We start from the raw sequence: 26861 nt of genomic DNA, 5'->3' as shown, positions 1-26861 counted from the left end.
TGAAAAATCCACAGTACTAAATGGTCACTGAAACTGTGGATGACATAATTCTGTCTGAAAATTCTTTTTTCTGAAGACAGTTATGGATAGCTCTAAAGAAGGATATCATTATTCTGGACAATGGGTAGCAACTTTGAAGATTTGAAAAATGTTCCAGACTGATACTTCGAAGGTACTGCCAGATATTTCTCAACACACCTTCAATTAATGCTCACCTGTCATCTTTCCTTTTACATAACAAACCAGGAATTAATTCAGCTCATGGTAAGTTCTTTTATAAAAATGATGGAAAATGAAACAAGGCAAGTTTGTGCTCCAGATATTTGCAATGACTATCCTTACTACTTGTGACCAAAATAATTAGTAGCTTGATACACACACACATCCCTCTCTTCCCCTGAAGATACAGTTTAACAGCTTTGTGTAACAAGGGGGTTCTGAGGACATCAGGGGAAAGACTACTAACGGTTCTTACCCAGAACGTCGGAAATCCTCCTTTTTGCCACCATAGTATAAAATGTAGTCATTCACAAACTTTTTATGTCTTTCATACTGAATAAAGCAATTAAGGATTCTGTTTCAGTATTTAAATTATTTTACTGTTAGTTTAAAACAAAAATAATAATAAAAATGTTTTATATACTTAGCAGAAAGATTTTTTTTCTCAAAAATTTTTTGGTAATTTCCAGAAAGAAAGGAATTAATTAGCAACTTTTACCTAATAACCTCTTATAGAAGCTACCTTCCAAATACTGAACTTCAAGGCAAATTCATCTTTAAAACCTCAACCAGCTGCCGAAGTTTATAAAATTGTCTTTCTTCTCCAAAAATGCTCTATAAGCATATATACAGAAGCTAGTTTAAATCTTCAGCTGTAATTCGGAACAGCTTCTTAGTACTACTGCTTTGGTTTAAAACATAATATAAATATTCGCATCCTCAGTAAGTTTGCAGATGACAAGTTGGGGTAAGCATCTCTCTGACAGAGGGTAGGAAGGCCCTGCAGAGATACCTGGACAGGCTGGGTCGAGGGGCAGCCAGCAGGATCAGGGAGGTGATTGCTCCCCCGTACTCTGCTCTGGTGTGGCCGCACCTCGAGTACTGTGTTCAGAATGGGCATTTGTGAAGCAAACACAGCAGGTTTAACTGGCACAATGAAATGCATTAAATACAACATACAATCTTGTGTTAGTATTTGAGTCACTGAGTTAAAATTACGGGACAGTAAAGGTCTTAAATAGGCACCACTTAAAAACGCTAGCAGAAACGTATGAGTCTCTACACAATGAGTTTTGCAGTTACTCTAGAAAATAAGGGCTTCTCTGTGAATAACAACTGTCCACAACATCAGGGGGACTGATTAACATATGTCTCCTTTACAAGCATGAGATGGTTTACAAAAAGAACCTAATATGAAGAACTACTCAGTGTCTGATGCTGCACTGTCAACTGCTGCAATAACCAAGATATCCAAGTATTTCAACAAAACAGATAACCTCTGCCCCACTGTCAAAGTTGAAGAAAAATTAAATAGAAGGATACAGCATCCATCGCTATCAAGTGAAATCTTCTTTTTCTTGCTTCTTCCCTGTTAATAACAAATGTGTTTGAGTGAAAGTTACCTTTACATTATGGAAAAAAGCCTCACAAGAGCATCAGATTAAAGATACCTATCCCATTCTTCAGCTGCAAATTGTCTGTGAGCCACATTGCCTTGTTTTGCTTTTTGGAATGGCTTTACCAGAAGGCTCTCTTCCTTTGTGCTACAGATAAGGGAGAAAAAAAGGGAGAAATGTTAGTCAAAAACTTTCCATAAGCAATAGCATTTCCATATCCAAACTTTGCACTAACTCAAGTAACAAAACCTGCTATGCTAGTTTCTACGGTTTCTGTCTATTTAACTCTACATTTCAAGCCCTTTATAAATCTAGGCTTCACAGCCCAGTAGAAAAAGAAAGGACAATATGTTCACTGAATAAGAGAGACTGTTAATAACACTATCCTATCCTTTCATGCTAATGTCTCAACACCTCATTAAACAGTTCTGCCTCTCTTAGTGCAAGCATGGTAATTTAAAACTTATGTAAGTACTGTCTTGTGAACCATACATGTCAGTGGCCAGCTAAAAATACATTCAAATTTAACAAAGTAATAAAAGTTAAATATAAAGTGATACACTTCAGCTTAGTAAAAGGTATATTTAGTTAGTTTCATTCCTCAGTAGAAGTGAAGAAAAAAAGATTTTTCCATAATTACCAGCTGGCAGAAAGAAAGGAAGTCAGAAACCTGTAGCCAGCTGGCCAGGGAATTTATATTCCAAGCTATGGGATACAGGACTCTAGAAACTAAGCATATCATTTGCTCAAAAGGATCTGTAGGCACAAAATTCCCATAAGGAGATTCCATAAAACAGCAATACAGAAAAAGCTTAAGACTACTATTGTCCTTAAAGTGAAAATAATATCATCATAGAGTAAGAAAAAGATATACACATATGCAGTGAACCCACATTAGAGCCCTACTGGGAATCAGCAGCAGTGTGCCAGAACAAGGGTAGCAATGATATTTTTGAAAGGCTCCTGATGGTTAGTTCCGCCTAGGAAGCAGAATGGTGTAATGTGTAATGGCCTTTTAAAGAAAATCAAAACTGAACAAAACTAGTCACTGTTTTACTGGAGAACAGCCATATTTATAAAATAAATGCCTTCTATTATTCCAATGATTAAAACACTGACTTTTTCCCAGAATGTAAACACTAGAAAACCATTCCTTCAATTTCATTACAAAGGAAAATATGCAAGAGTCCTAGGAAAGTTTCCAGAAAGCCTTCTTAAATAAAGTCTAATAACAAAGCAAGGAAGAGGCAGGAGAAGGTATGAGAAATGTATGTATAATGTAGGCAAAATGTTTAGTATGGTGCAGAAAGTGTCCAAGGATTATGGTGCCAAAGCAAAATAAATAAATAAATAAAAATCTTAATGATATAATAAGATCAGACTACAAAATTCAAGTTCACTACTTCTGCAAACCAATGGAAGAATTGGCAAAATGGTCTCAAATAAGAGATATGTCGTTACATTGCAAGGATTGAGTACCAATTAATTCACCAATACAATTCCCAGGTCTCTTCATAAATTAAATGACTGTAGTGGTTTAAACTTGGTAGGCAGCTAAGTACCACACAGCCACTTCCTCACTTCCTGCCCAGTGGGATGGGGGAGAGAACAGGAAAGATAAAAGTGAGAAAACTCATGAGTTGAGATAAAGACAGCTTAGTAAGTGAAGCAAAAGGTGAGTATGCAAGCAAAGCAAAGTAAGGAATTCGTTCACTGCTTCCCATCAGCAGGCAGATGTTTAGCCACTTCCAGGAAAGCAGAGCTCCAGCAGGCATAATGGTTACTTGGGAAGACTCGTGTCATATCGCCAAACATCCTCCCTTCTTCCTTCTTCCACCCAACTTTTATTGCTGAGCATGACATCATATGGTATGGGACAACCCTTTGGTCAGCTGGGGTAAGCCGTCGTGGCTGCGTCCCTTTCCAGCTGCTGGTGCACCCCCAGCCTCCTCACTGGTAGGGCAGCATGAGAAGCAGAAAAGACCTTGCCTCTGTGTGCAAGCACTGCTCTGCAACAACTAAAACGTGTTTTCAGCACTAATTTCTAAGCACTAAATCCAAAACACAGCACCATATGAAGAAAATTAACTATCCCAATGAAAAAAAGCAAAATAATAAACAAGTAGCAGCAGTTCTTCACTTCCTCCAAGCAGGTGTTTTATATCTACAAAGCCTGCTGCTACTTGGCCTCTCTTGCCTTGCTTTCCTAGCAGTTTCACGTTTCCTGATGGATCACAGTGAAGTGAAGGGAGCAGCCAAACTCCAGCAGTTCATGCTAGTGCTCAGAAAAATGAAACACACTGCTCCAAGAACCGAGAGGCACATAGACACCAGATGGACATGGCAGAACAGATTTTAATCAGTTGTCCCTGGGAGACAACATGCTTTGGCAAGCTTGGTGTGCGGAAATGCTGGAATCTGAGGTTGATTTTTCAAAAATCAGTTCAACACCAGACTTTACATACCACAGCATCATTTTCTACACAGTAATAGACCATTTGTACACAACACACAATGTAAAGTATTAATTCTGTACTACATTACCTTTTAGTCTTTTGCACAGACTTCTCTCCATTCTCCTCATCACTGAAATCAGAATCATAGCCGCCATGGCCACGCGCCTGGAAATAAATAAATGACAATGCAGTCAATATACCTGCTAGAATAATACGGATACGGCATAACTAGAAATCAGTACTGTGCATCATGAATAAATAAAAGACACTAAGCACACAATCAAGTGCAAATTCTCACATATGTTTAAACCAAATCATATGCAACATACAAAGCAGAAAATTTTCTAAATAACATAGGACAAAGAAACTATGGTTTCTCACAGACACTGTCAACCTGTCAAAAATCACTATATAAACAATTTATATACAGGTGTTTCCATACTTAATCTCAACAGATGCAGATAAAAAAGATGCTAAAACACTTTTGGTCTTTCAAACAATCTCTTATACAGAAAAGGTGAGTATTTTCCCCAAGAGCTACTCTTTCAGAAGGCTGGAGGACAAAAAATGACGTGCCTACATTAAAAATAATAAACAAGGATGAGCAAAAATTTTTCTTGGGCTGTGGTACAACATTTGACATTGTTAGATCTTATATAAATATCTGGAAAGCTGATTGAAATGATTATATAAATACAAAATGAGATGCCTACAAAAGCATACAGTTTAATCGGCACAACATTCATACCACGAAATTAAATATTTTTCCCACACATTTTTGGACCATTATTACTTATTATGTTATTAAATAATAATAATAATCCCGTATCTTAATGCCATCAAAATGAACAAGCACTAGCTAAAGCCCAAATCTGTCACCTCCATTTTTCAGCATACAGTTACATATGCAGTTCTCTCAGTGGAAGCACTGGCTTCAGTCGATCCCACCTCCTCTCTCTCACTCATAATCTCATATCTTCCTTCTAGCTGTCCAGCTGCAAAGTGTTCTAAAACTACACATGAGCCAGATCAAACCACTCATCCAAGTTACAACAAATGATCTCATAAAAAGTTCAAAGATAAATTCAGGGTGAAGAAAACCAACCACCCCTGACCGATGTCCCAATACTTTTAAACCAATGCGTCTCTGAAGGCACAGTACGGCAGCAGTCCTGTGGTGTGTATACCAGTCCTTGTGTGCACAGACAAGTACTGCACCAAAGCTGTGTTCATGCATCAGCAGCTCCAGCAGCGCTGAAGGCACTCGTGGAGACCCAGACCGAGCAATTACTGACTGCCCTGCATGCCTCGGGACGGTACCAAGATGACCTGACTTTTAGGTAAGACATAAAAATGGACTCCAACAAAGAATCTCATGAATACTTCTGTCTCTCTGAAGGAAAGTGTAAACAGACACCTGCTTAACATGAAATTTCAGGACTGATTTCTCCCCTACCCCGCAAACAACCCAATCCAGAATACGTAAAATTATTTCATATTTAACTGTAGTAAAAGACAGGCAGATAACAAAGCTTTGTGTCCAAACTAAGAGATTTTAAAAGATGCATATGTAAGTATGGTCATGCAAAATTGTCAAGAAAATTTAAAGTAACTACTTCCACTACTTGATAAACCCTCTCATATCACGGTTGCTTTCGTATTTTTTTTTTCAAAACCTAATTATGCCTTTAGTAAATAAGTAACTACCAAACATTTTATCAAAGAGTGAATCTGAAAATTACATAACTTATTTGAGTATTTTATCTTCTGCACCAATGTTGGACTTTTTTTTTTTTCCAAACACCACTACAAACTGAAACCACAAAAGTAAAACAAGTACTAAAACAAGTGTACTTTGGGATACACTTAAATCACTGACAGTTAAGTAATCCCAACATCTTGGATTCACTTATTGCAAAGCACCAACTAAATTAGAGCTCCTATAAACTAGCAATTTACACACAGTAAATGTACTAACACTGCACGTGTCTGATGGCAGACAGGAAATGTCAACTGTTGATGTCAACACATGGTACTGTGGGCTCGCCAGCACTGCATTTGCAGGAGGCATTGGCATCCAGAAAAGGGTGCAAACCCTTTAACCCTCTTTCAACCCTTTTCACTGAGGTAAAGGCACACTAGTGAAATGGGCACATCTAGAGCTGTTCATGTTGACTCCTGATTTACAGCTGAACTGAAAATGTAAAAAAAAAAAAAAAAAAAAGGCAACACAGTCCTACACACAAAATCCCAAGTCGTGGCCCCTCATCGCACAGCTCCTGTCACAGGCATCACTCAGCCTTCCCAGCTCACAGGGCTGTGCTCCTGTCCGTGCCCAGCCCCAGGCAGGCCCCAGTGCTCGTTTTGGCACACACAAACTGCTCTGGGAATGCCTAAAGGGGGGAGTCCAGGATCCAGGAGAGAGCTGCAAGGAGCTGAAGGCTGGAAACTGACAGGAAACTGAGCGCAACAGACAAGGATCCGAACGCCTCGGTGCTAAGTGCTCCTGCACCTTCCTGTCATCTTCCAGGCTTTGCTGGGACTTTGCAACCTCCACTTGGGTGGAAAAAAAATTGACAGGACGTTCAATTACCTTCACAAAAAAACGATTATGAAATGTGTTTGCACATACTGCATGGCGAACGCTCCTAACAAAGAGAAAAGCCACAAAGTACAGCCTCTTTGCAAAGGTTTTTATTAAAACTCAAACTAAAAAAAAAAAAAAGTAAAAGGTAAATAACAGCAAGCAGGCTACGGCAGTGGCACTCAGAGGTTTGTGGGGTTCCGCCGTGAAAAATGACGCTGAGGGAAGGCCTGGGTTGGTCGTAGGCAACTTCCAAAGCCACTTTCACGCCCTAAAAGCTTCCCTTCCCTTCCCTTCCCTTCCCTTCCCTTCCCTTCCCTTCCCTTCCCTTCCCTTCCCTTCCCTTCCCTTCCCTTCCCTTCCCCTCCCACAGCCACCCGGCAGGCCGCGGGCCCCGCAAGGGCACAGCCCCCGCCTCCGTGCGGCCCGAGGCCTGCCCGCCGCGGGCCCTACCCCGGGCCTTCCCCGCGGCGCCGCCGCCCGCCCCCTCCCCGCGTCCCTCCCTCCCTCCCTCCCTCCCTCCGCGGCCCCACTCACGGCGGCGCCGAGGCGCAGCTGCTGGGGCACCATGGCGGCGGCGGCGGCCGGCCGTGGCCGCGGACGAGGGCCGGGCCGCGGGCCCCTCCCGGAAACCGGGGCCAGAGGCGGAGCGGGGCCGCGCCGGGAGCTGCCTGCGCTCGGCGGAGGGGCGCCGAGGGGCTCGGGGGGCCGGCGGAGCGCGGCGGGGCGCCGGCGGCCGGAGGAGGGCGAGGGCGAGGCGCGCAGGCAGGGGAGGGGAGGGGAGGGGAGAGGCGCTCATCATGCTGAGGGGCGAGGGGAGCCTCCCCGCCCGGGATCCCGGTGCACGGCCCCGGCTGCGCCCGCCGCCGCCTCGGGGAAGGTAGGACCAGCCCCGACGGGTGCCGCCCGGCTGGAGGGGCTGGGGGGTGGGGGGGGCTCGGGGCGCAGCGGGGCCGGGAGCGGGCGAGGGGGCGCCGGGCCCCCCGCTGCCTTTTCCCGGGGGATAGGGGCACCGGGGCTGGGGTGGCGGCGGCGGCGAGGGCCCTGTGGGAGGGCTGCCCGGCTGGCCCCGGCCCCAGCCGAGCTATCGCCCGGCAGCGCTGCTCCGCCTGCGTGTGCTCCCCTGGCCTCTCCTGCTGCGGTGCGGTGCGGTGCGGCGGGCACCGCCGCTGCACGCCCGGCGGTGGTGGAGTTTGGCCTGAGGGAAAGGAGCTTTGCACCCCCGAAGTGTCCTCCAGAACTAGCTGGGAAATGCCGGTGTCCACCATTAAGTGGTCAGTTCCAGCAAGTAGCTGTCAGGCGGCTGATACTGTTTCCCATCAAACGTTAGGACGCACCATACTTGAACCAGTGCGTTGGCTGCTGAGGTCAGAGATGCTGCAATCCATCACAGATACTTTATTCTGGAATATATCAGAGTTCCCAGCCGTGCTATTGATTCCCGGAGTCTTAAATCACAGCTATACTTCACACTGGAAAATTTTTGAAATTGAAGTACTACTTTCATTGTTACTAAAGAAGAACGTTATAGGGAGTTCCTATTATATATTGAAGCTGTCGCACACCACAACGTTCAGGGTACCTCCTTATCTTGGCTACTGAAATTCAGCTTCAAAAGAGGGGTGTTTTTTCTCTTGCTCTGGTATTTTTGTCACTAATTATGTTACAGCTCTGGAAGGGACCTAAAGGTGGTGTCCCATGGAAAGGATCTGAGTGCCGAGTGTATGTGGCATGCTGCTGAAGCCCCACTGAAAGTGGCCCATTTCCTCTAAAGGGCAGAGACTCTCTGTTGCAAAAATGGAATTATCCTAGTTAATAATTTAAATATCTCAAAATAAATAATGTATACACACAAAGCTGTAATAGCAGGCGTATTCTTTTTGTTTTTCCTCTCCTACGGAAATGGCAGACTGCTTTAGTATGAATGAATCTTGACATGATTCTGGAAACTGGGCCAACATATCATTGATTATGCACTTTGAAGAACAGTGGGAAAGGTAGAGAGAAGATCTACAATTCTTGAATCTCTCATCATTGTACTGTGGCCACAAAGGCCTGCATATAGAAAATATCAACTTTCTGGAACAGGAAAATTCTCTAGAGAATCCAACTATAGCAACTGTTGTAGATGCTGAAGTTATTTTATATGCAGTTTTGGTGAGAATAGCAGCTAGATAATTTCATTTTACTGTGCTATACTATTCTGATGTCTGCCTGGCTTTAAAACATCCCAATGCTGACTTCTTTTTATATGCAGGCTACAGTAAGCTACTTTACAACCTGCAGCTGGGTAAGTGGATCAGAAACAGCCTGCTAAATAGATGGGAAGTTGAAATTGGGCCTGTCCGTAGTTCTTTGTATATAGATTATAGCTCGATCTTACGGGAGAATTTTCATAGTTTTAACCTTGCATCAATATGCTTTGACACTAAGAAGGACAATTCTCTCATCAGATTCCCAGAGGACTGAAAGATACAGGGGAAAAGGGCAAAAAGGTGGGCATCACTTCTTGGGGGGTGGGAGGCATTACAGCTTTAAAGTGGATTTCAATAATTCTATAACCAGCTCTTTGCAGCACAGTTTTCAATTACGGGTAAATCAATCTGTGAGTTAGCTGCTGCTGAAAAGCGCGTTCCTTTTCTCAAATTGGCACTAGTGTTTGTCTGACCACTTCTGCTGAACTGCAGTATTTAATTTGCTGCTAGTCTAGCTCCTTTGACACTCCTGCTGTGGCATCTGTTGAGTATCAGTGCTGGTGCAAAAACAGGTTAGGAATAGAGGGATGGGACAGGAGTGAAGGGGGAGGTGAGCTACGAGGGCGGCCCTTTCAGCAGCAGCTCTATTAAATCAGCAATAATGTGAAACTGTACTCTTAAATTGCAGTAGCCCTGAACTTCACGGCCCACGAGGAATACAATATCACTGTAGTTGTCCTTTTACTCCTGACCTAAATCTAGAATTGGGTTAAGATGAGACCCACTGTATCCAGAAAGCCTAAGTCATATATGGTTGTAAAACCTTCAAGAAGTAAATGTTTTCAAGTTTTCAAATCACTGACATATTCTTATACAACGCTTATCACTCAATTTTCTGACAGCTTAGTGTAACAATTCCATAGAAAGTTCTGGGAAGAATAAATGGAAATTACTGTGAAGCTGGGATATTCTTAATAATAGAAGGTAATGTCCATGATTCTGAAATACTCCTAAGAGTTCTTCAGCTTCTCTGCTTTCACTCCTTCTTCCAGGTGCCTATGTAATCACATCACATTATGTGGACCATGGAGATAGACTCAGTATGAAAAAAAAAGAAAGAAAAAAAAGGCCAGTTTCATTTAATTGAATTTGCCACTTCTCAGTCATTCAAATTCATTAAATTGGTGGTAAAGCTGCTGCTAACACAACGAGATTTATGAATAGATATTGACTCATGTCACTTGTGCTGAAGGGTGAAAGGTGAATTTTAACATCTGGCATGTGCCTTTCTGTGTTCAGGGCAGACCTCTGAACTTGCTGTGGGGGTAGCATTATGCTAACTTAAGCAAGCTGTTCACTTATTTATTTAATTCTGCCATATTTTTTTGAGGAATACTCTTATCAACATGTATGTACTAAAAGAAGGTACTAAATCATGGAGATGCAGAATTCACAAGGCTATACCTGATGTACTTGTTGAGCTGTTCCTAAAAGTTTTTTTGGTATAGGAGTTTCCACAGCCTAAATAGCTGAATCTATTAACCTTTAAAGTATATAGTTTTTTTTTTCCTAATATGTAAGACAAATCTCCCTAGTTGCTACGTGAGATAATTTTAATGCCCTAAACCAGTTGATACAGAAGGCAAGAATTGATCTGCATTTTTCTCATACATCTTTATAGAGACATATATGCCCACAGTCTTCTCTTTTTGAAGCTAAAGAAATGAAAGTACCTGTCCATATAGGATAAATTTTTGAGAACTCTTATATGCTTTATTGCTCTTCTTCAGACTCGGATTCCTCTTTCTGTTTTTAAGAAACACTAAGCGCATCTATTTAATCCTTAGTAGCATTTAGCCGGGACAATTACCCCAACCTTCCTCCAGAAGATTATTGTCTCCTAAGGTCTTCTGCTAAGGTTGTTTATACTCAAAAGCCTCTGATTTTATTTGGTCAAAATTAGTTTGGTTAGCTGATTACAAAAAATGAGATATTTGGTACCTTCACTGTTTTTTAATGATGCAAATCAGGCAGCTTTGCCAGTGTGCCAGAAGAGGCAGCTACCACGGGTATAGAGAGTGAGGGCAAGGCAGTCTCTGCCAACTGTATCCATTATAAGACCTGTTTCCAGAGTATATACATTTGAGATTGATGTGAGAAATTAATTCAGAAACATCAGAAGTATTAGTAATGTTCAGATTTATCATGTCTAATCTTTCCTCTTTCTCCATTATGCCAGTTACTTTGTTGAAAAATGAAGAAATGAGACTTTCTAACATTAGTTGATATCAGCACCTTCCTTCATTCTATGTCTGTGAAGTTGCCAAATCTTTTATTTTCATATCTTCATAGTACGAACCATCTCATAGCATCTGTCATGTTCCTGATTTTCACCACTTTCTATTTGAAGTCCCCTAGTAATTTGTAGAAAAGCAAGCAGAGCTAAAAATACACATTCACGTGTACCAGTAAAATTACATTCAGTAAGTGCAGTCTGTTTCCTTTAACGTGTACCTCTGTACAACTTTAGGGATGCACCGTGCCTTCCAACAAGCCCCAGCAAGGTATGTAGTTAAGTCACAGCTGACTCACAAGCCCAAGACTTCCTAAGGAACAGGGAAAATCACTGGGGCTGTGCTGAAGCGTGGTGGCTTATACTCACCAGTTCCCATGACAGGGTTTGGTCATTACAGACTAGTCATTAAAGACTCTTGTCATTCTGTGATGATCTAAAGATCATGTAAAGGAAGCAGATTGTTGAAATGCACATTTATTTTGTCAAATTCAGTAAATGTTATGTTCCACAGTCTTTTGCCATATAAAGGATGCGTGACTTGGAGTTTAACTAGCCACTAGATGTCAATGTTGCTGTACTAAAAGGCAAGTGAAGTTTCATTTGTTTGGCTGATAATTTACTCAATAAAAGCACTTCTGGATTTGAATTTTTTTCTGGTATAGAGTCCGTTACAAAAAATAATATGGGCAAACCTGTGCTTTGTCTTTTATTTTGAGAGCAGCTGTGCTGTTTTGTGCTTTTTTGGAGCTGCAATTACCATTTCAGTGTGTAATCATTGTTAGAAAAGTGCCTTTGAAAAAATAACGTGATTGTTCATAAGTTTCCTCCCATGTTCCAATACCCCAGATCTTTGTATAAGTGACCACAGTCATTTGTATCGTGTTTAATTTGTTAATAGGGATAAACTAGAGATAATAATGTATCTAATCCTGTTAAAAGATCAGTTTTTCTAAATTCCAGTTATTGGTGGCAATTTTTCACTTAAGTATTCCTGATTAATACCATTGGAGACCAGGGTCAAATACACCATGTACAGACAGGATTTCTATAATACTAAGGCTTCCAGTCTGAAAAACAATTTGGAAAACTTGGTTCTTTTGAAAATCTGGCCCTGATTCCGTAAAACCTGAAGGTGGCAAGGAGAATTTGACCCCCAGACCTTTATTCTAGGCTCCTGTACTTTGGGGGTGAGCAGATCACTGCAAACTTTCACAACCCCTTGTTGCCTGCTGCACTGTCAGACTTGTAGCTGAGGCACTGGTTCTGTTGGCCATCTCCAGAGCATTCACTTTGAGACCAAAGTTTGGGAATTAGTTCTGTAAACACTAATGCAAAGCTCAAGAGGACAGTACGCATGTCAAATTCTGGATTAAGCTCAAAGGGTTTTATTTAAAATGTTTTTTAAACTTTCATTTGATCTGAAAATCTTCAAGAAGCAAAATATGAAGAAATTTCACCCTGATTCTTAGCCAATCAATTTGGTAAATAGAATCCCAGTTTAGGCCACATTGTTACAAAATACAGCTTCACCTGATCTATGCCATCAGCTCCAGTTACTTGGATGCACATGAGGCCTCTCCATTTCAATCACAATTCACAAAATGTATTTGTTGTTACTGTTGGCTGAGTAGCAACCTTATAATCTTCATCATCATAGACTGTACTAGTTTAAGTCATGCTCACCCCCTTTGATAGTAGCATCGCTTACACTCTTAACATGCTAATGGATCACAGCCATATGAAGTACTATGACTTTTAATTTCTAATATCTGAGTTTTCTCAACTATGAATGCAGAATTATGTAAGAATTTTGTGATATCTTGAAAACCAGATTGTCTCAACCTCAATTCTGTTGCATTTAAGGGAAAACTCCTAGCAATAACCTAGATCCTACAATTTCTGTGAACTTTCCAGAACCAAAAAATATCATTAAACTAGACCACAAGCTCTTGTTAATATGTGTATTGTAAATAATACGAGTATGGCCCTGTAAAAACTAAGTTATTCAGTTATGGAAATCATAATAAACAGACTTTCATCAAAAAATAATTATTAGAAGCAACCTAATGTGTTATCTCTACAGATTTTTTTTTTTTCAACAAGTAAATAATTTTACCTAACAAATCCCTTAGAGATACATAACGTAGACTCCTGTCTGCTGTCCTTTAATTGGCACTGCTACTGCCCCGTTTGCTGTGTGGCAGGTGATTTTGGTCTCCAGACCTTACAGCCCGGCAGCTATGCTGAGAACAGTTTGCTTTAAGACCACGTGCTTGTAGGCATGCATAAACAAGTACAGTCACCTCAGTCTGTTAGGAATTTAATTAAAAAGTAATTATCAGTATGCACAAAATACTTTTCCTTAGTTTTATCAACCTGCATTGAAATAAGTGGAATACAGAAAGTAACTCCTCCAGCGTGTTCCAGTTTTCACTCAAGGAGATTTTAGAAGTGTATTATGTTTAAAATCCCCAAAGTATGAGCATTTTCCTAAGAGAGCAAAGAATGCTTAATCCTACTTCTATGTCTAGATCTGTTATGGTGGAAAGTGACTGATGGTGTTCATATACATAAATCAAAGAGAAAGGAAAATCTGTTCTTCCAGTTTGATATCAGTTATTACATGAGGGGGAAATGAAAGAAAATAAGAAGCAAGAGATAAGGAAAATATTGTAAAGTGGAAATTAAAAAAAAAAAGTTAATAAATTTTGTTCTTTCCTACTAGATTTATTCCATGAAAATAAAAAGAATGTGAGCAAAATCGCAGCCCATGGCAATTGTAAATTATAGTGAAAAATGTATGTATTCCCTTGCTTCCTGATAACGTGCAATTTTGTGCATGTCTGCCATGTATATGTATTCATTAATAATTTACTTACTGTGATAATTGAGGAAAGGTACAAATCATTTACAGTTGAATGTATGGAATCTAAAGACTCATATATAAAAAGGTGCTGACAAGCTGCTATCTTCTCAGTCATAGAAGCAGTTAAGCACTACTAGTGTGCCTAGCATTACAGAAAACCTGGAAAAGAAGGGTGCCTCGGGGCCTGCAGTCTACATTATAATTTAATAGAGGAATAAGGCCTCATTCCTGCATATGTGTTCCAGAAAACACCAGTACTTTTAGAGATGTGTTGCACCTTAGTTTAACCAAATGTTGAGATCTTAATCCAGGAATCAAGAAGGCCAGTTTTGCAAAATATTCTGTAACCGGTCAGGCATGTCCATCACAGGGTTTTCAGTGTCCTAAAGCTAAGAAAATAAAATATTTGACAGCGTAGATGATTTGCAACATGCAGTGGTTAGCGAGTGTTTGGAATCACACCGATAATAGACTTTTTTTTTTTTTTATAAGAGAATGTATAAGAGCATCATAAGGCATAATGAGGACAGAAGCAACCCTCATTCCACCTTATGGTTTCAGTGGGATTACTTCCATAGTAAAGTAAAGCAGTATAGTAACTGGATGTAGACGCTGATAGTATCTGGGTTGAGGTAATCAACAGCTGACCATTTGGTGGAAAATGAAGGATACAGGGATATAAAGACTGCACTCTGTGCAGTGAACTAGAATGAATCAGTGAAAATTCCTTTTTTACTTTTTTTTTTAATGAACATGCTTGTACAGTACTAATGTGAGACCTCATTTAATAATGCCACTAGCAACTGTGCTAGAAATGTCCTTTCGTTAGTAGAAATATACCACTGATTGCCAGTTTTGGAAATAATAGGGGTTATATTTCAAATTAAATACAATTTTGTGTTATTTAATCACAAAGATCGTTCAGACATCAAGTACTGAAATACTATCTGCCCTTCTATTGAAAGTATTTCCAGGATACTATTCATTTCATGCACCTAAGTAGAAAGGGAAGGATAGCTCTCCTAAATGGGAACAGTTAGTCTAACCTAGTTACAAATATCGAATTATGTTACTTACAGCCAGCAAACGTGACCTGTGCAATATCCACGACTATAAAAATTACATGAAAAAAATTGCTGAGGAAAGTATCTATAGTAAGTAAAAAGAAATATTCAAGCTTGCATCTTGGGGGAGATCCTGCTATTTGCTGAAACCACATTCAATTTGCAAGCAATGTATTAAAATGTTAAGAGTTACATATCTTAATGACTGGCTTTCTTGAATGGAAATAAAATATAACCACATGAAAGATGAAGGTCAGGAATTCAAGTGAGATTTGAGTGAGACACCATTTTCTTTAGAATATAATGAAATTTTCTCACAAGTCTGTATTCTACTGTCCTCAAATATACAGTTCTTCAAAGATGGAATGTATTATTTAAAGTTTATTAGGATCCATTTTAATACATTTTAAAATCTTGTTTTAGTCAACCCTTGCCACTCTTTCCTTGTACAATAGCTTTTATTTGAACCTCAGCCTTAACAGAGTCAGTATTCAGCAAGTTTCTATAATCTGAGTCGCTTAACAAAAGGAAAACATTATTTTGACTACCTCATTTAACTTTGGTATGGTTGTAATCCATCCACAAGTTTTAAGAACTTGGAAAATTTGTATTCGGAGATTAAACATTAAATTTAGTTCCTAATATGGGACTCCTGAAGCATACATAGCCTTTCTCTTTCAAACAGTTTTATGTCAAGCTTCAACTTTTCACTGTAATTTTTTAAAATCACGTAATTGTGGAGAAAGTTAATATAGCTGAGTAGGATTACGGTTTTCTGTATACAGAAATGAACCTGGTTTATGTGTGTTTGGGAGCTAATGGATACCATGGAATAGAAGTCCTTTCAGTTTTTCTGTTTTGCCATATTTCTAGGTAGTAGTTACTTTAATGACCAATATTTTGCTTTCCATTCTTGGCTGCGACTTGCCCTGTAATGCATCTATCTTGCCTTGAAGTTCAAGATAAAGTTGTTATCACTTGGAAAGATTTACCACACGATGAAAGAACACTAAGTCTCATTCAGACACTCTTTTACTTCATTAATTTGATCTTTGTCATCCTTAAGGGATGCAACCAGAGATAGTCCACCAATGTCCAAAAACGACTTCTGAAGGTTTGACAAAATAATATTTTCTATAATTCCAAAACTTTTTGTTGGCTGAATTTTGAAAACTTAGGTTTCATAACCCGAACAATCAAATGACACTTATCTATAGCGCACTTGCAGTGTATGATCTGGATAGTTATGTGTAAGCAGTTTTTCATTTGCATTATCCATTAAATTTTAGACAGGGAGGTAACTTCCAAAATTAACATTAGCTTTGTCAGCATTGCCAGAGGACACACTGCCAGAAGTTCAAAACAACAGTATGTAGTGCAATTTTTTGATGTGGTTTTATTGCTGTCTTGAAGGTAATCAAACAGCTGATGAATTGTCATCCTTTCAGCTCTCTGTTAAGAACAACTGGCGAAGCATTTTGATAAGTTTCTGACTTGGAGACGTCAATGCCTGCAGAAAAATATGCCCTTAAAACAACATATGAAATTGTTATCCCAATCTAAAAAGAAGCTATTGTGCTATTAATATCTGCAGGTACTGTAGTATAGTGATCTAGCAGTACAGTTGGAAAAACAAAGCCTTAACACTCGAGTCCACATCCGTGATTTGTGTTTCAGATTTGCAGTTCTGTGCAGTCTTAGAACAACGTAAATATCCCCACCTTGGAGCCTGAGTGTCTTTATGAAAGGGCAGCAGAGCCCAGGTCACAGACAGTAACACAGCCCCACCGAGCCACAGCCACGTGGGTCCTCCCTATCCTCGGCAGAAGGATTGAGCTGCTTCCCGACATCGCCCATTCTGAATCTATAGCAACCCTCCTCTAATACGTGAAGCTATTTTTAGCATCAGGGCAGCCTTGAAAACAGCAGGTAAAGCATGAAAAGAATGAATAAGTGGTTGTGGTGCTTGCCTGTGAATAGAAGCTATATATAGAAGAGCTTGCTTGCTCTCTAGAGAAAGATCTTAATATATATAATGCATCTATGAAGGGAGATCTGCCTCGCCCCGAGCGGAGGTGGAAGTGTCAGAAGCATGCAGTAGAGCATTATTACTACTTCTGACCTGAACAGTTACCTAAAAAGTCAATCTTTAAGATTTTTCTGTTTAAGAAGATAAATTGTTAATGGAATCAGGTATCTTGGATTCACTTTTTATTTGCAGAGAATGCACAGCGTTCATTTCCCTGAGTGAAGAGCAAATTAAACAGCAGGAGACTATGTGCAGCTCCAAGCTCTTTTCAGCCAACACTTGCTCCAGGAAGTTCTCCAGAGACTTTTCTCAGGATCCTCTTTGCAATGCCTAGGGTCCAAAATCTCTCCTTCTGTGATGTTCCTGCTGCCTTCTTTCTGAATTCCCACTCCTGTTTTCTTGTCCTTTTTGCTTTCTCCCATATTCATCCTTTTACTTCAAAACAATGCTTAGGAAAAAGCCCCATGTGCATTTGTTTAATCAGGAGTGTGTGCCACTTATTTAACTGGGGAGCTATATTGCTTCATAAAGGAGCTTATTACTTCTTCCTGATGTATTACATTAATACTGGGAATTAGGCCCTCCAGTTTTAATGTCTCTTTGCCTAAATCACAAGGGCAACAACAGTGGAAACTTGCAGCTGCCTAACAGTGATTGCTGTCTAAAAGAAAGTCAGCTGTATGGCATTTGGATGTTTGTCTTAGGAAAGTGATATATAGGAAGCATTGTAAGTTCAAAATCTGAGCGTCTTAAATATTATGCACAAAGTAGGGAAAATCCTTTAGCTTCTGAGCAGTCATAACTAAAACACGTATCCCTCTGTAGAGCTGAAAATTACATTAAAAATTACATCCAGTTCTTAGATGCAGTGTTTTGTTGTTTTTGCTTTCCCACTGCAGAGGGAGAGCCAGGCAGCCAAAAGAGCAAATCCTTCCTTAAAGCTGTACTGAGGAAAGAGCACGTTGGCATACAAACAGAGATGTGGCAGGCTTCTTCAGCCCTCCAAAGTCTCCTCAGCAGGGGGTTGCAGCTTGGATGGAAATGGAGCAGGGCATTCAGCTGGGTGCTCTGTCGTTTTTGATGGAGAACCTGCGCTGGGCTCTGTACAGCCACAGTGTGCCCGCCATGGGGTGGGGTAGAGTGGACCGTCTAACAGTTGAGGTAAAAGGGATTATTTCTTAGGGAAATAAGGTATTTTTTCAAATTTCTTGAAGTGTTAAAAACAATAAACACTTCAATAAGATACACTTGTGGAGCTATCAGCAACAAGCCCTTAAGATGTTTCAGCACTGGTCCAAATCCCAGCTTTTCGAAACATTTTGATTAGCAACCATAAAACAGTAATATGTGTTTGATGAGGCACATCCTTCTCATTGTGCAATTCATTATGTCAGTGGCATTCCAGCGAGGCTTTTACTTGAACTATTTGAGTGACTTCAGTAGGGCTAAGATTTCTTCCATTGTGAATTATTCAGGACTTAGAAACCTCCTGTTTTTAATCTCTCCTCAAAAGCCCGTTATCTCTGCCATGTAACAAATAAATTTCCGATGTACATTTAAATAAAAAAAATCAGTTACATTTTTCTTTCTGCAAAATGACAAGGAAAATTAAATACAAGCTTATAAAGATTAGAATAATTTTACGGGGACTCAATGCCATGAAAAAAGTACAGAAGGGCAATGTAAGATAGCACAGGTCAAGGAAAGGATTTTATAATGTGCCGTCTGTTTTTAATTAGCATCTTGGCAGACTGGAGGATCTCAAACATTTTTCCATGAAGAAATGTATTATAGGCTTTTCTTGCTGCCAATTAAATGGCATTTAGCTGCAGTGACAGTGGTATGTTGTTTTGGGTCTACAGAAAGCACTTGCTCACACTAGAAAATCTGGGACATTGTGTTTCGGATACAGGGTTCTTACTGGACTGGATTTTCTATCACTCTGCATTTTCAGTGTAGGCATGAAAGATACCTCCTAGGGACAACTGCTGATTTCATAAATAGTGCAACAGTGAGCTGTGGAAGGCAACAGAACCAAGAGGCCATGGAAGAGTGGGGAAGAGAGAAACCATCCCCTTACAGAAAGTGTTGCATAGAACTACATTCTTAATATCACCATGCCATTTCCTTCAAAAGTCATGAGACCATTTCCAGTTATAAATTAACTGTAGATTTTCTCAGTTGTATCACACTTTTAATGTCTGATCAGGCCATGCAGGGAAAAATACGGTAGCTTGCATATTTGATCATGACTTTCCCTCTCTAAGAGGTTCCTATAGAGGGCACTTCAATCCTACAGCAGGACACACATTAGGTATGACCCTGATGCCAGTTCCATTGCAGTGGCTGGGCATTTTGTCTGGCTGAAAAGTGCCCCCTTTCCCAGCTGCCTGTGTGAGGTGTTGATCTTCCCAGAGTATAAATTAACTACTGGCAGATTTTCTTGAAAGTTCTACTGAAAGGTTGAGAAGATGCAGAAAGTGCACATTCTGCAGAAAGTGAAAACCCAGTGTATTATTGTCTCCTTTCTTAATACTTCTCTCTGTATGAGGTTTGGTCTCAGGTCCACGTTTGCATTGTGCTCTCTTTAGCTCTTGAACCATTCGCTGGTTTTGTGTCCATCTCCTGTCTCCCATCTCTACATATCCACTGTCAGTGTTTTCAAGGCAAAACACATACAATAGAGATGAAGGAGGAATTGTTTCATTCTGGAGGAAAGTGGCTAGGATTTGGGAGAACCATTGACTCCATGCTTCTGGATTGCATGCTGCAAAGCATGGTGCTCTGTAACCGACCTCCCAAGCCTTTTAAACACCTGAGAAAGCAACTGGTCCTACTGTGCTGGGAAACAGAAGGCATGAGCTGGGGAAGAGCTGAGCAACACCAGCTCTGGGATTCGTACAGGCATCCAGTCCCATTCAGAGGAGCAGGAATGGACAGCCCCTAAGGGAACTGGAAGTGGAGGGTGAAAAAATAACAGGTTTAATAAGGTTTGTGAGGTCTCCCTCACAGAGAAGGGCCAATCCAGGAGTAACTGAGGTTATGTACATGTCTCACCTGAAGGATGGTTATTGTTTTCTTTCTGTTTGTTTTGTTCTTTTTCTTTACTTACATAAAATAAAGGTACTGAGCTGAGGTGGTTATGAAGGAAGGCTGAGAAAATTGGGGATGTTCAGCCTAGAGAAGAGACGGCTCCAGGGAGACTTCATTGCGGCCTTTCAATACTTAAAGGGGTCTTATAAAAGGGATGGAGAGGGACTCTTTACTCAGGTAGATAATGATAGGACAAGGGGGAATGGTCTTAAACTAAAAGAGGTTAGGTTTAGATTAGACATTAGGAAGAAATTCTTCACTGTAAGGATAGTGAGGCCCTGGAACAGGTTGCCCAGAGAAACTGTGGATGCCCCATCCCTGGAGGTGTTCAAGGCCAGGCTGGATGCGGCCTTGTCCAACCTGATCTAGCAGGTGGCATCCCTGCCTATGGCAGGGGGGTTGAAACTAGATGATCTTTAAGGTCCCTTCCAAACCGAGCCGTTTTATGATTCTATGATTTGCCTGTCCTGCAAGATAGTCAGATCAGCACGAGCAGTCATCCAGAAGAACATTTAAACAAACTTAACATTATCAGTATTGTCAATAGCAGCTGTTCAAGGACTATAGACTATGTCCTTAAAATTTTGTGGTACTAGTTTAAAAGTCATGTGATATCTAAACATAGTACATTTTGAATGCTCTGCATCTAGCTGCTTAGCCTTTATCCCTCCTGGTTACCCAGGATGTTGGATGAGCTTGCATACATTGCACATCTGTTTGTTCCTTAAAGAATGATAGTTCAGATAACAGCACTTAGCTTGTGAGATACTGTTTGTCATTAGTCAAATTCTGGCCCACCTAAGCCAGTGAGCAGTCCTAGAGCCACCTGTACGCTGACCAAGATACACGCAGCAGAGCAGGTGTCCTGCTTCTGGCCAGGAGAGCTAAGGCCCAGCTCTCTTAGAGGTGGTCATTTGTAACTCCATGGTGAGCTGTGACGGGACCCCTTTATGCAAGGGAAAGGAGGCCGTCCTCTGTGTTCTTCTTTCCCCTAAAGTTGGCAGCAATTACAGTAGCCGTTTTTTCAGCCTTTTGACACAGGGATTGGACTGACTGTCCCACTTTTAGACAGGAAGGGAAAAGCAAGTTAGAACAACTTTCCAAATAAAAAGTTTTGGACAACTCTGTGGTAATTCACAAGCTATTCTGTGCTATGAGCTGTTGTAAAGGCATCTTGAGTTTTGTTGCGCCTAACCTGCAGAAGGTCTCTTCCTGGCAATGGCTCCTGGGGCCAGACCCACTGGAAGCATGCTCTTTTCAGAACTATATGGAATCCAAAAGACTTCATTTTGTTTATTGAAAGGGATGGCACAGTGGTAATGTAGCAAGAACGATGTTCTCTTCATAGGGGACTCCTGAACATTGCAGTGTGATTCTGACTCTTGTGTATTTCTGTGGTGAAACACAGAGACTTACCATGGACTTAACACTGAGCAGCACAGTGAAGTTCACTAAGTCTTGCCATTGCTGTCAGTGGATTTTGGATTAGGCCTTGTATGTGCAGGCAGCTCATCCTGAACATGGAAAAGGCAACAACATTTTCTTAAAATGTTCTAAAAGTAGGATAAAATAAAGGATAACTGTAACAGTATACGTATCTGTAAAGGCAAATGTAGTCAGCATGAAACCACAGGAAGCTTATTAAAATTTTGCCATATGTTGGTAATGAAAACATATTGGGCCAATGTGAATATGCAAATACAACCAGTGGAGCAGAGTTAATCCCTCAAAAATTTATTCAATATTTTAAAAATAATTTTTGGCTCTATGTTATGACCTTTTGTTTGCTTTCCTCAAATATTTTAGCAAACAGGTTTACTCATAGAAGTATTCATATTGTAACCAGATATTCAAGAATAGTTGATAAGAACTTATTTTGAGTAAATAATAACAATAAATGCGTATGTTTGGACTAGAAACCGAGCTGCAAAAGTTATGCTAAATCTGATCAGAGCATGAGCAATACCAGGTAGTGAATACCTCAAATGACAACTAGCAAAAGTATCTTGAATTTTGAATGTCATTTACCTGCACCAAACTTGATCTTAGATGGTTGATTGTTAACAACTATGGGTATTATCAAAGTACCAAACAATTTGGATATAATAGAAATAAATAAGCTATTATTCTTACCATATAGAGTGAATACGTGGGAAATAATTATTTCCCAGGAATTACTTAGCTTTGGTCAAAATTAAAGGGGACAAATATCATAGTGTATTAACAAAGTATAGGAAAGACTAAAATCTCAGTGTAGTGCAAAGATGAATGATTTTCAGCTGTTTAAAAAAAAAAAAAAAAAAAGGCCAAAAATTAAAAGGATCCCACACACAAGGAGAAAGAAAAGCAGGTCCTCGTCTCCAAGCAGCAGACTGGCCTCGTTCCTCGGCTTTTTGTTTTTGAGGGCTTCTTCTCAGGCCTGCTTGAGCTAAAATAAAGGAGCCGAAAGAAAGGGGGGAAGCAGGCTAGGGAGCGGTGGGCGCCTCCGCCGCGCTGGGGAGGCGAGGGCAGCGCCGGCCGGGGCCGGGGCCGGGGCCGGGGCCGGGGCCGGGGCCGGGGCCGGGGCCGGGGCCGGGGCCGGGGCCGGGGCCGGGGCCGGGGCCGGGGCCGGGGCCGGGGCCTGGCCTGCGGCTCCGCGTGTTGCCAGGCTACGGGAAGCAGCCGGCAGCAGCGAGAGCCGAGCACAAAAAGAGCAGGGCCCGGTTCAGGCTTGGCAACCAGCGCCGGGAGAGCTGGGCTGTGGGCATGGTCTCGCTTGAAAAACGCAGGCTCCTAGCGTTGGCGTCGGTGTGCTGCTCTTAATACGGTACCAAAGAGGAGTCAGAACGAATAACAACAGCCAGCAGCACGGTACAGGCTTGTCGCTGCTCATAGGGGAACATGTCTGCCAGCAAGCACCTCCGTTGTGTGGCAAGGTGAAGATTTTTCTGTTAAAGCATTGCCAAATCGTGAGAAGCACACCTAGCAACACAAGCCAGGCCTCCCTCATCCCTCCTGCTGAACCCGGGCTGAAACCAAAATAAATAAATTTTGACTCGCATGGCACCAACCCAGTGCGTGAAGCACGAGTGAGAAGGAGCTGGCACAGCAGCCCAGCGCCTGTCTGTGGCCAGCAAATAAGCAATGATGGCACATGTAAAGGGCAAGCCAAGTGTGGCGGTGGCTGGAGAGCAGGTTATGGCTCTGAACAGGCATGAACCAATTTGTTTTTCAACTACTACATGGCAAGAAATGAGATACTCAGCTTGGCACAAAAGGACCCAGGAAAATGTGATTTATGCCTCTCTTTTGACAGAGCCGTTATAAATATTCATAATATTTGCTTTTTTTGGGGGGGAAAAAAGCAGTTGTTTTGGCATGTAGTTTGGAATAGAAAGCTAACTTCCAGGCGGTTCTCTGCACGGGTGAAATTGGAGTCAGGTTACGGCTCTGCTGCAGAATGTGCTTTTGTTACGGAAAAACCGCTATGCTCTGAAGTTTTCATGAGGGTCACGATGTGGCTGGAGTATAAACTGAAAAGAAATGCCTAAGTAATTGATGGTGGATTTCAGTGAATGAGCTTAAGAAAATGCAACATGGGTTTCAACATCAATGGCAAACCATTGCCATGGCAATGGGTAGCTTTGCCAGAAACAAACAAACAAACAACAACAGCCTTCTTCTCTTTCAGCAAAAAGTTAGAGAATTTGCTGTTCTCACCTCACTGAAGCTTGTGCTTTTGTGCCACAGACCATTTCAGAGGGGCAAAGATGGGGTGCCCTGCTCAGACAAGTACCACAAATCCAGAGTCCTTCTCAGTAGTACACTTATAACATTTCCAGAGCAAGAAGTAACCTTTGTACCCATGGGAAGGTATCAACTTTTGCTTTATAATGATTTCAGTGTTCTAGTTACTGTAATTCTGTACCATCTTCTAATGGAAGGTGGAAGGGCTCAGTATTAAAGAAGCTTTGTGTCACTATTTGCAGTCAATCCTGCTTCAGGAGACACTTACTGATACAGAAGATTTTCTTATAAGCAAAAACCTTGGTCCACACTTGAATTAATAAAGGATTTATAAAAAAAACAAACCAGAGAGAGAGCAAGTGTGAGCTGTGCAAGCTGCCCTTTCTTCTGCAGGCACGGGCACGTGGAGGGGAGAGCACTAATGCACAAGTGCAGGAGCCATCTCCTAGCAGAAGCCTTTGGAAGTGGCCCTCTGAAAGCTTTCTGCACATTTTTGAGGATCCCAGGTCCCTCTGAGGATGCAGTCCCTTTGTCTACTGTGAGTTTTGTGGGTCCAGAGCCTCCTCTCAGCTGTGGGGAGACAGATCTCAGCCACAGCCAGGCAAGGAGTCAGTAACGTTGGGGTTCTGCCATTCTTTTTTCTTGCTGCTTTGCAGGCTGTTGTCCCTGTTTGCCACCTCACACCCATAGGACCTGAAGTTCCTGCTGGGCATCTATGTCTGGGTATGTGCTAGGGACTTTCTGGTATCATTTCTGAGGAAGGCAGACATGGTATGGTTGTTGGTCTTGTGATTTCATGGCCTGCAGAGCAGGATCAAAGGGACAGAACCGGATGGCGACATGGAATCAGAGAAGTAACCAGCAGCAAAGAGAGAGCTGGCTTACAAGTATCTGCTGGTGAGGAGACAGTCTCTACGTGAAGGAGCCAATAGAGAGCATGAATGTGTCAAACTTTCTGTACCATCTGGCTGACCCTCGTAGACTTTGTGATCTGTGTAATGCAAACAGTGCTGTCAGTCTGACAGGGAACGTGTCAAACCTAAGTTTGCAAAACTCTTCTAATAGCAATCCAATATCAGATAAAATAAAAACATCCCATCTGGATTTCCAGCTATTTGGCACTCATTAGTTTTGTCTTACCATTCTTTATATAATAACACTTAGGTGCTGCTTTTCTTAAACTCCCCATAAAATATTTAATATAGTTTACTGTAAAGTCTTCAGGATGAGGGCTGTTTCTTGCAGAGTATTCGTGCTGCACCTAGCACTAATTTAAATTGCAGCCTCCAGGCAGTATTGTAAGTACTCATTGTTTCCATCAAGATTTGTTCCTATCCTGACACTTTTCAAAGAAAATCCATTCTTAACTTCGGTTTTAACATAGCCAGTGTTTAACATTTTTTTTAAATCTTAAATGATCAAACCAGTCTGCAGCAAATAAATTTTGAACCTGAACTTTTAATTAATGTTGTCCATTTTGAACAGTGCCTGGTCTGCTTCATTTAACCAGCTCAGAAAACATGTAACAAATAAGAACGTTTTTTTTTCCCTCTTTTTTTTTTTTTCTTTTTCTTTTCTTAGAAATGCAGTTGGGGTCTATTTTGCATGAGAAAATATTTTGTTTAGGAATGACAGTTGTAGGCATTCTCTCATACATTGTAATATTTTCCATGTGTGGCAGCTTGTTTTTCAGTGGTACAACTATGTGCAATAAAGCTAAGGATAAAAATTAATCTAACAGCTTTCGCAGCAATGCTTTTGATGGTTTCCCTTGATTTCATTTTTCCAGGCGATACTGCCCTCAGTTCTGCTGCTTGCAATATGCGAAGCATAATTCTCAAAGGTTCCTGAGGTTGTAGGGATCCAGTAAAAGATGACAGATCCCCCCCCCGCACACACATACTCCACCCCACACCCACTCACCCACCCACCAGCAAAACATAATGCTGTACTATTTTTGGCAACAGGGAAAGGGCCTCCCTGTGAAAACAGAAAGCAGTGTATTTCTCAGTTACATCACTTTGCAATCTAATGCTGTGTTGTGCTCAGTGTTTTTGTGGTGATGCAAGTCTTTCTTTTTTTTTTTTTTTTTTTTTTTTTCTTCCTTCAGCCGGTTGGATTTTCCCCATCTTACAGCACCTCGCAGGTCTCTTCTCTCAGCAGTACGTTGCCTGAGTGAGTGGAAACACACAGATCAGCTGCAGGTTTCTGTCTACAGAAACAGAGTGAAAGAGAAAGAAAAGGGTTGGGAAAGCAGAGACAAATATTGACCTGGACTTATAGAAAGACATCCAATGGCTGAATAAAGAACCCCTGTTCATGTTTTGGGATATTCTTTCAACTGGCTGGAACGAGAGCGGATCAAAAGAATGGGAAATGCCAGCAGACCCTTTAGAAGAATTGCTTATTTCTTATGCCTTTTATCTGTGCTTTTGCTGACTGAAGGGAAGAAACCAGTGAAGCCAAAATGTCCTGCCTGGTGTACTTGTACCAAAGATAATGCTTTATGTGAAAATGCCAGATCTATTCCTCGCAGCGTTCCGCCTGATGTTATCTCACTGTAAGGGCTGTAAGCATTTGGTTATTTAATTTATGATTTAAAATGAACTAGGATGTGTGGTGTTTTCAGTGCATACCGAAGGATGCTTGCTGCAGGGAGTACCTCCAGCATTCAGAATCATCAGCTAATGTGTTAAAATTGTGCTGCATTCTTGAATCCTGATTTTTACATCTCTTTCATCTGTCTGTCTGTCCGTGTCTGTGCACACATACCATTTTATACCTGCTTCTATACTATAGGAAACCTGTAACATCCATTTTTTTATTTTTTATTTTCAGTACTTGCATAAATACATTTCTCTGTGATGACCAGATCAGTATTATAACCATGCATATTTGAGACTTCATTAATATAAGGTTGTGTTTTTCTTCTTTCC

General features: G+C 41.1%; 3 protein-coding genes across 7 annotated transcripts in view; 2 read left to right on the top strand and 1 right to left on the bottom strand.

The window, feature by feature from the left end:
* The window catches only part of LOC310902224 (protein FRA10AC1 homolog), a 26102-nt gene extending 18741 nt beyond the window's left edge, over window positions 1–7361 (bottom strand). For 2 of the 3 annotated variants that reach the window (XM_083843421.1, XM_083843420.1), the window contains exons 1-5: window positions 7194–7361; window positions 4161–4237; window positions 1671–1763; window positions 1543–1588; window positions 476–552 (exon numbers count right to left, since the gene is read on the bottom strand). In XM_083843421.1, coding sequence (XP_083699547.1) covers window positions 476–552; window positions 1543–1588; window positions 1671–1763; window positions 4161–4237; window positions 7194–7226 — 326 coding nt within the window. In that variant the 5' untranslated portion in view covers window positions 7227–7361. Of the gene's footprint in view, window positions 1–475; window positions 553–1542; window positions 1589–1670; window positions 1764–4160; window positions 4238–6050; window positions 6261–7193 lie in introns of those variants that run through there. The other variant, XM_083843419.1, reaches the window with a different exon arrangement.
* On the top strand, window positions 7230–26164 carry LOC310902225 (uncharacterized protein). Its single transcript, XM_083843422.1, has 4 exons — window positions 7230–7536; window positions 24319–24463; window positions 24582–24648; window positions 26036–26164. The coding sequence occupies exons 1-4, from the start codon at window positions 7457–7459 to the stop codon at window positions 26098–26100; spliced, it is 357 nt and encodes a 118-aa protein (XP_083699548.1). The 5' UTR covers window positions 7230–7456; the 3' UTR covers window positions 26101–26164.
* LGI1 (leucine rich glioma inactivated 1) overlaps window positions 24640–26861 on the top strand; it is a 13811-nt gene continuing 11589 nt past the window's right edge. For 2 of the 3 annotated variants that reach the window (XM_083843415.1, XM_083843414.1), the window contains exon 1: window positions 24640–26485. In XM_083843415.1, the coding sequence (XP_083699541.1) occupies window positions 26295–26485 (191 nt within the window). In that variant the 5' untranslated portion in view covers window positions 24640–26294. Of the gene's footprint in view, window positions 26495–26861 lie in introns of all 3 variants that reach the window. The other variant, XM_083843416.1, reaches the window with a different exon arrangement.

Source organism: Anser anser, assembly GCF_964211835.1.
Source record: "Anser anser genome assembly, chromosome: 7".
NCBI classification, from domain to species: Eukaryota; Metazoa; Chordata; class Aves; order Anseriformes; family Anatidae; genus Anser; species Anser anser.
This window is presented reverse-complemented; position numbering and strand designations above follow the sequence as displayed.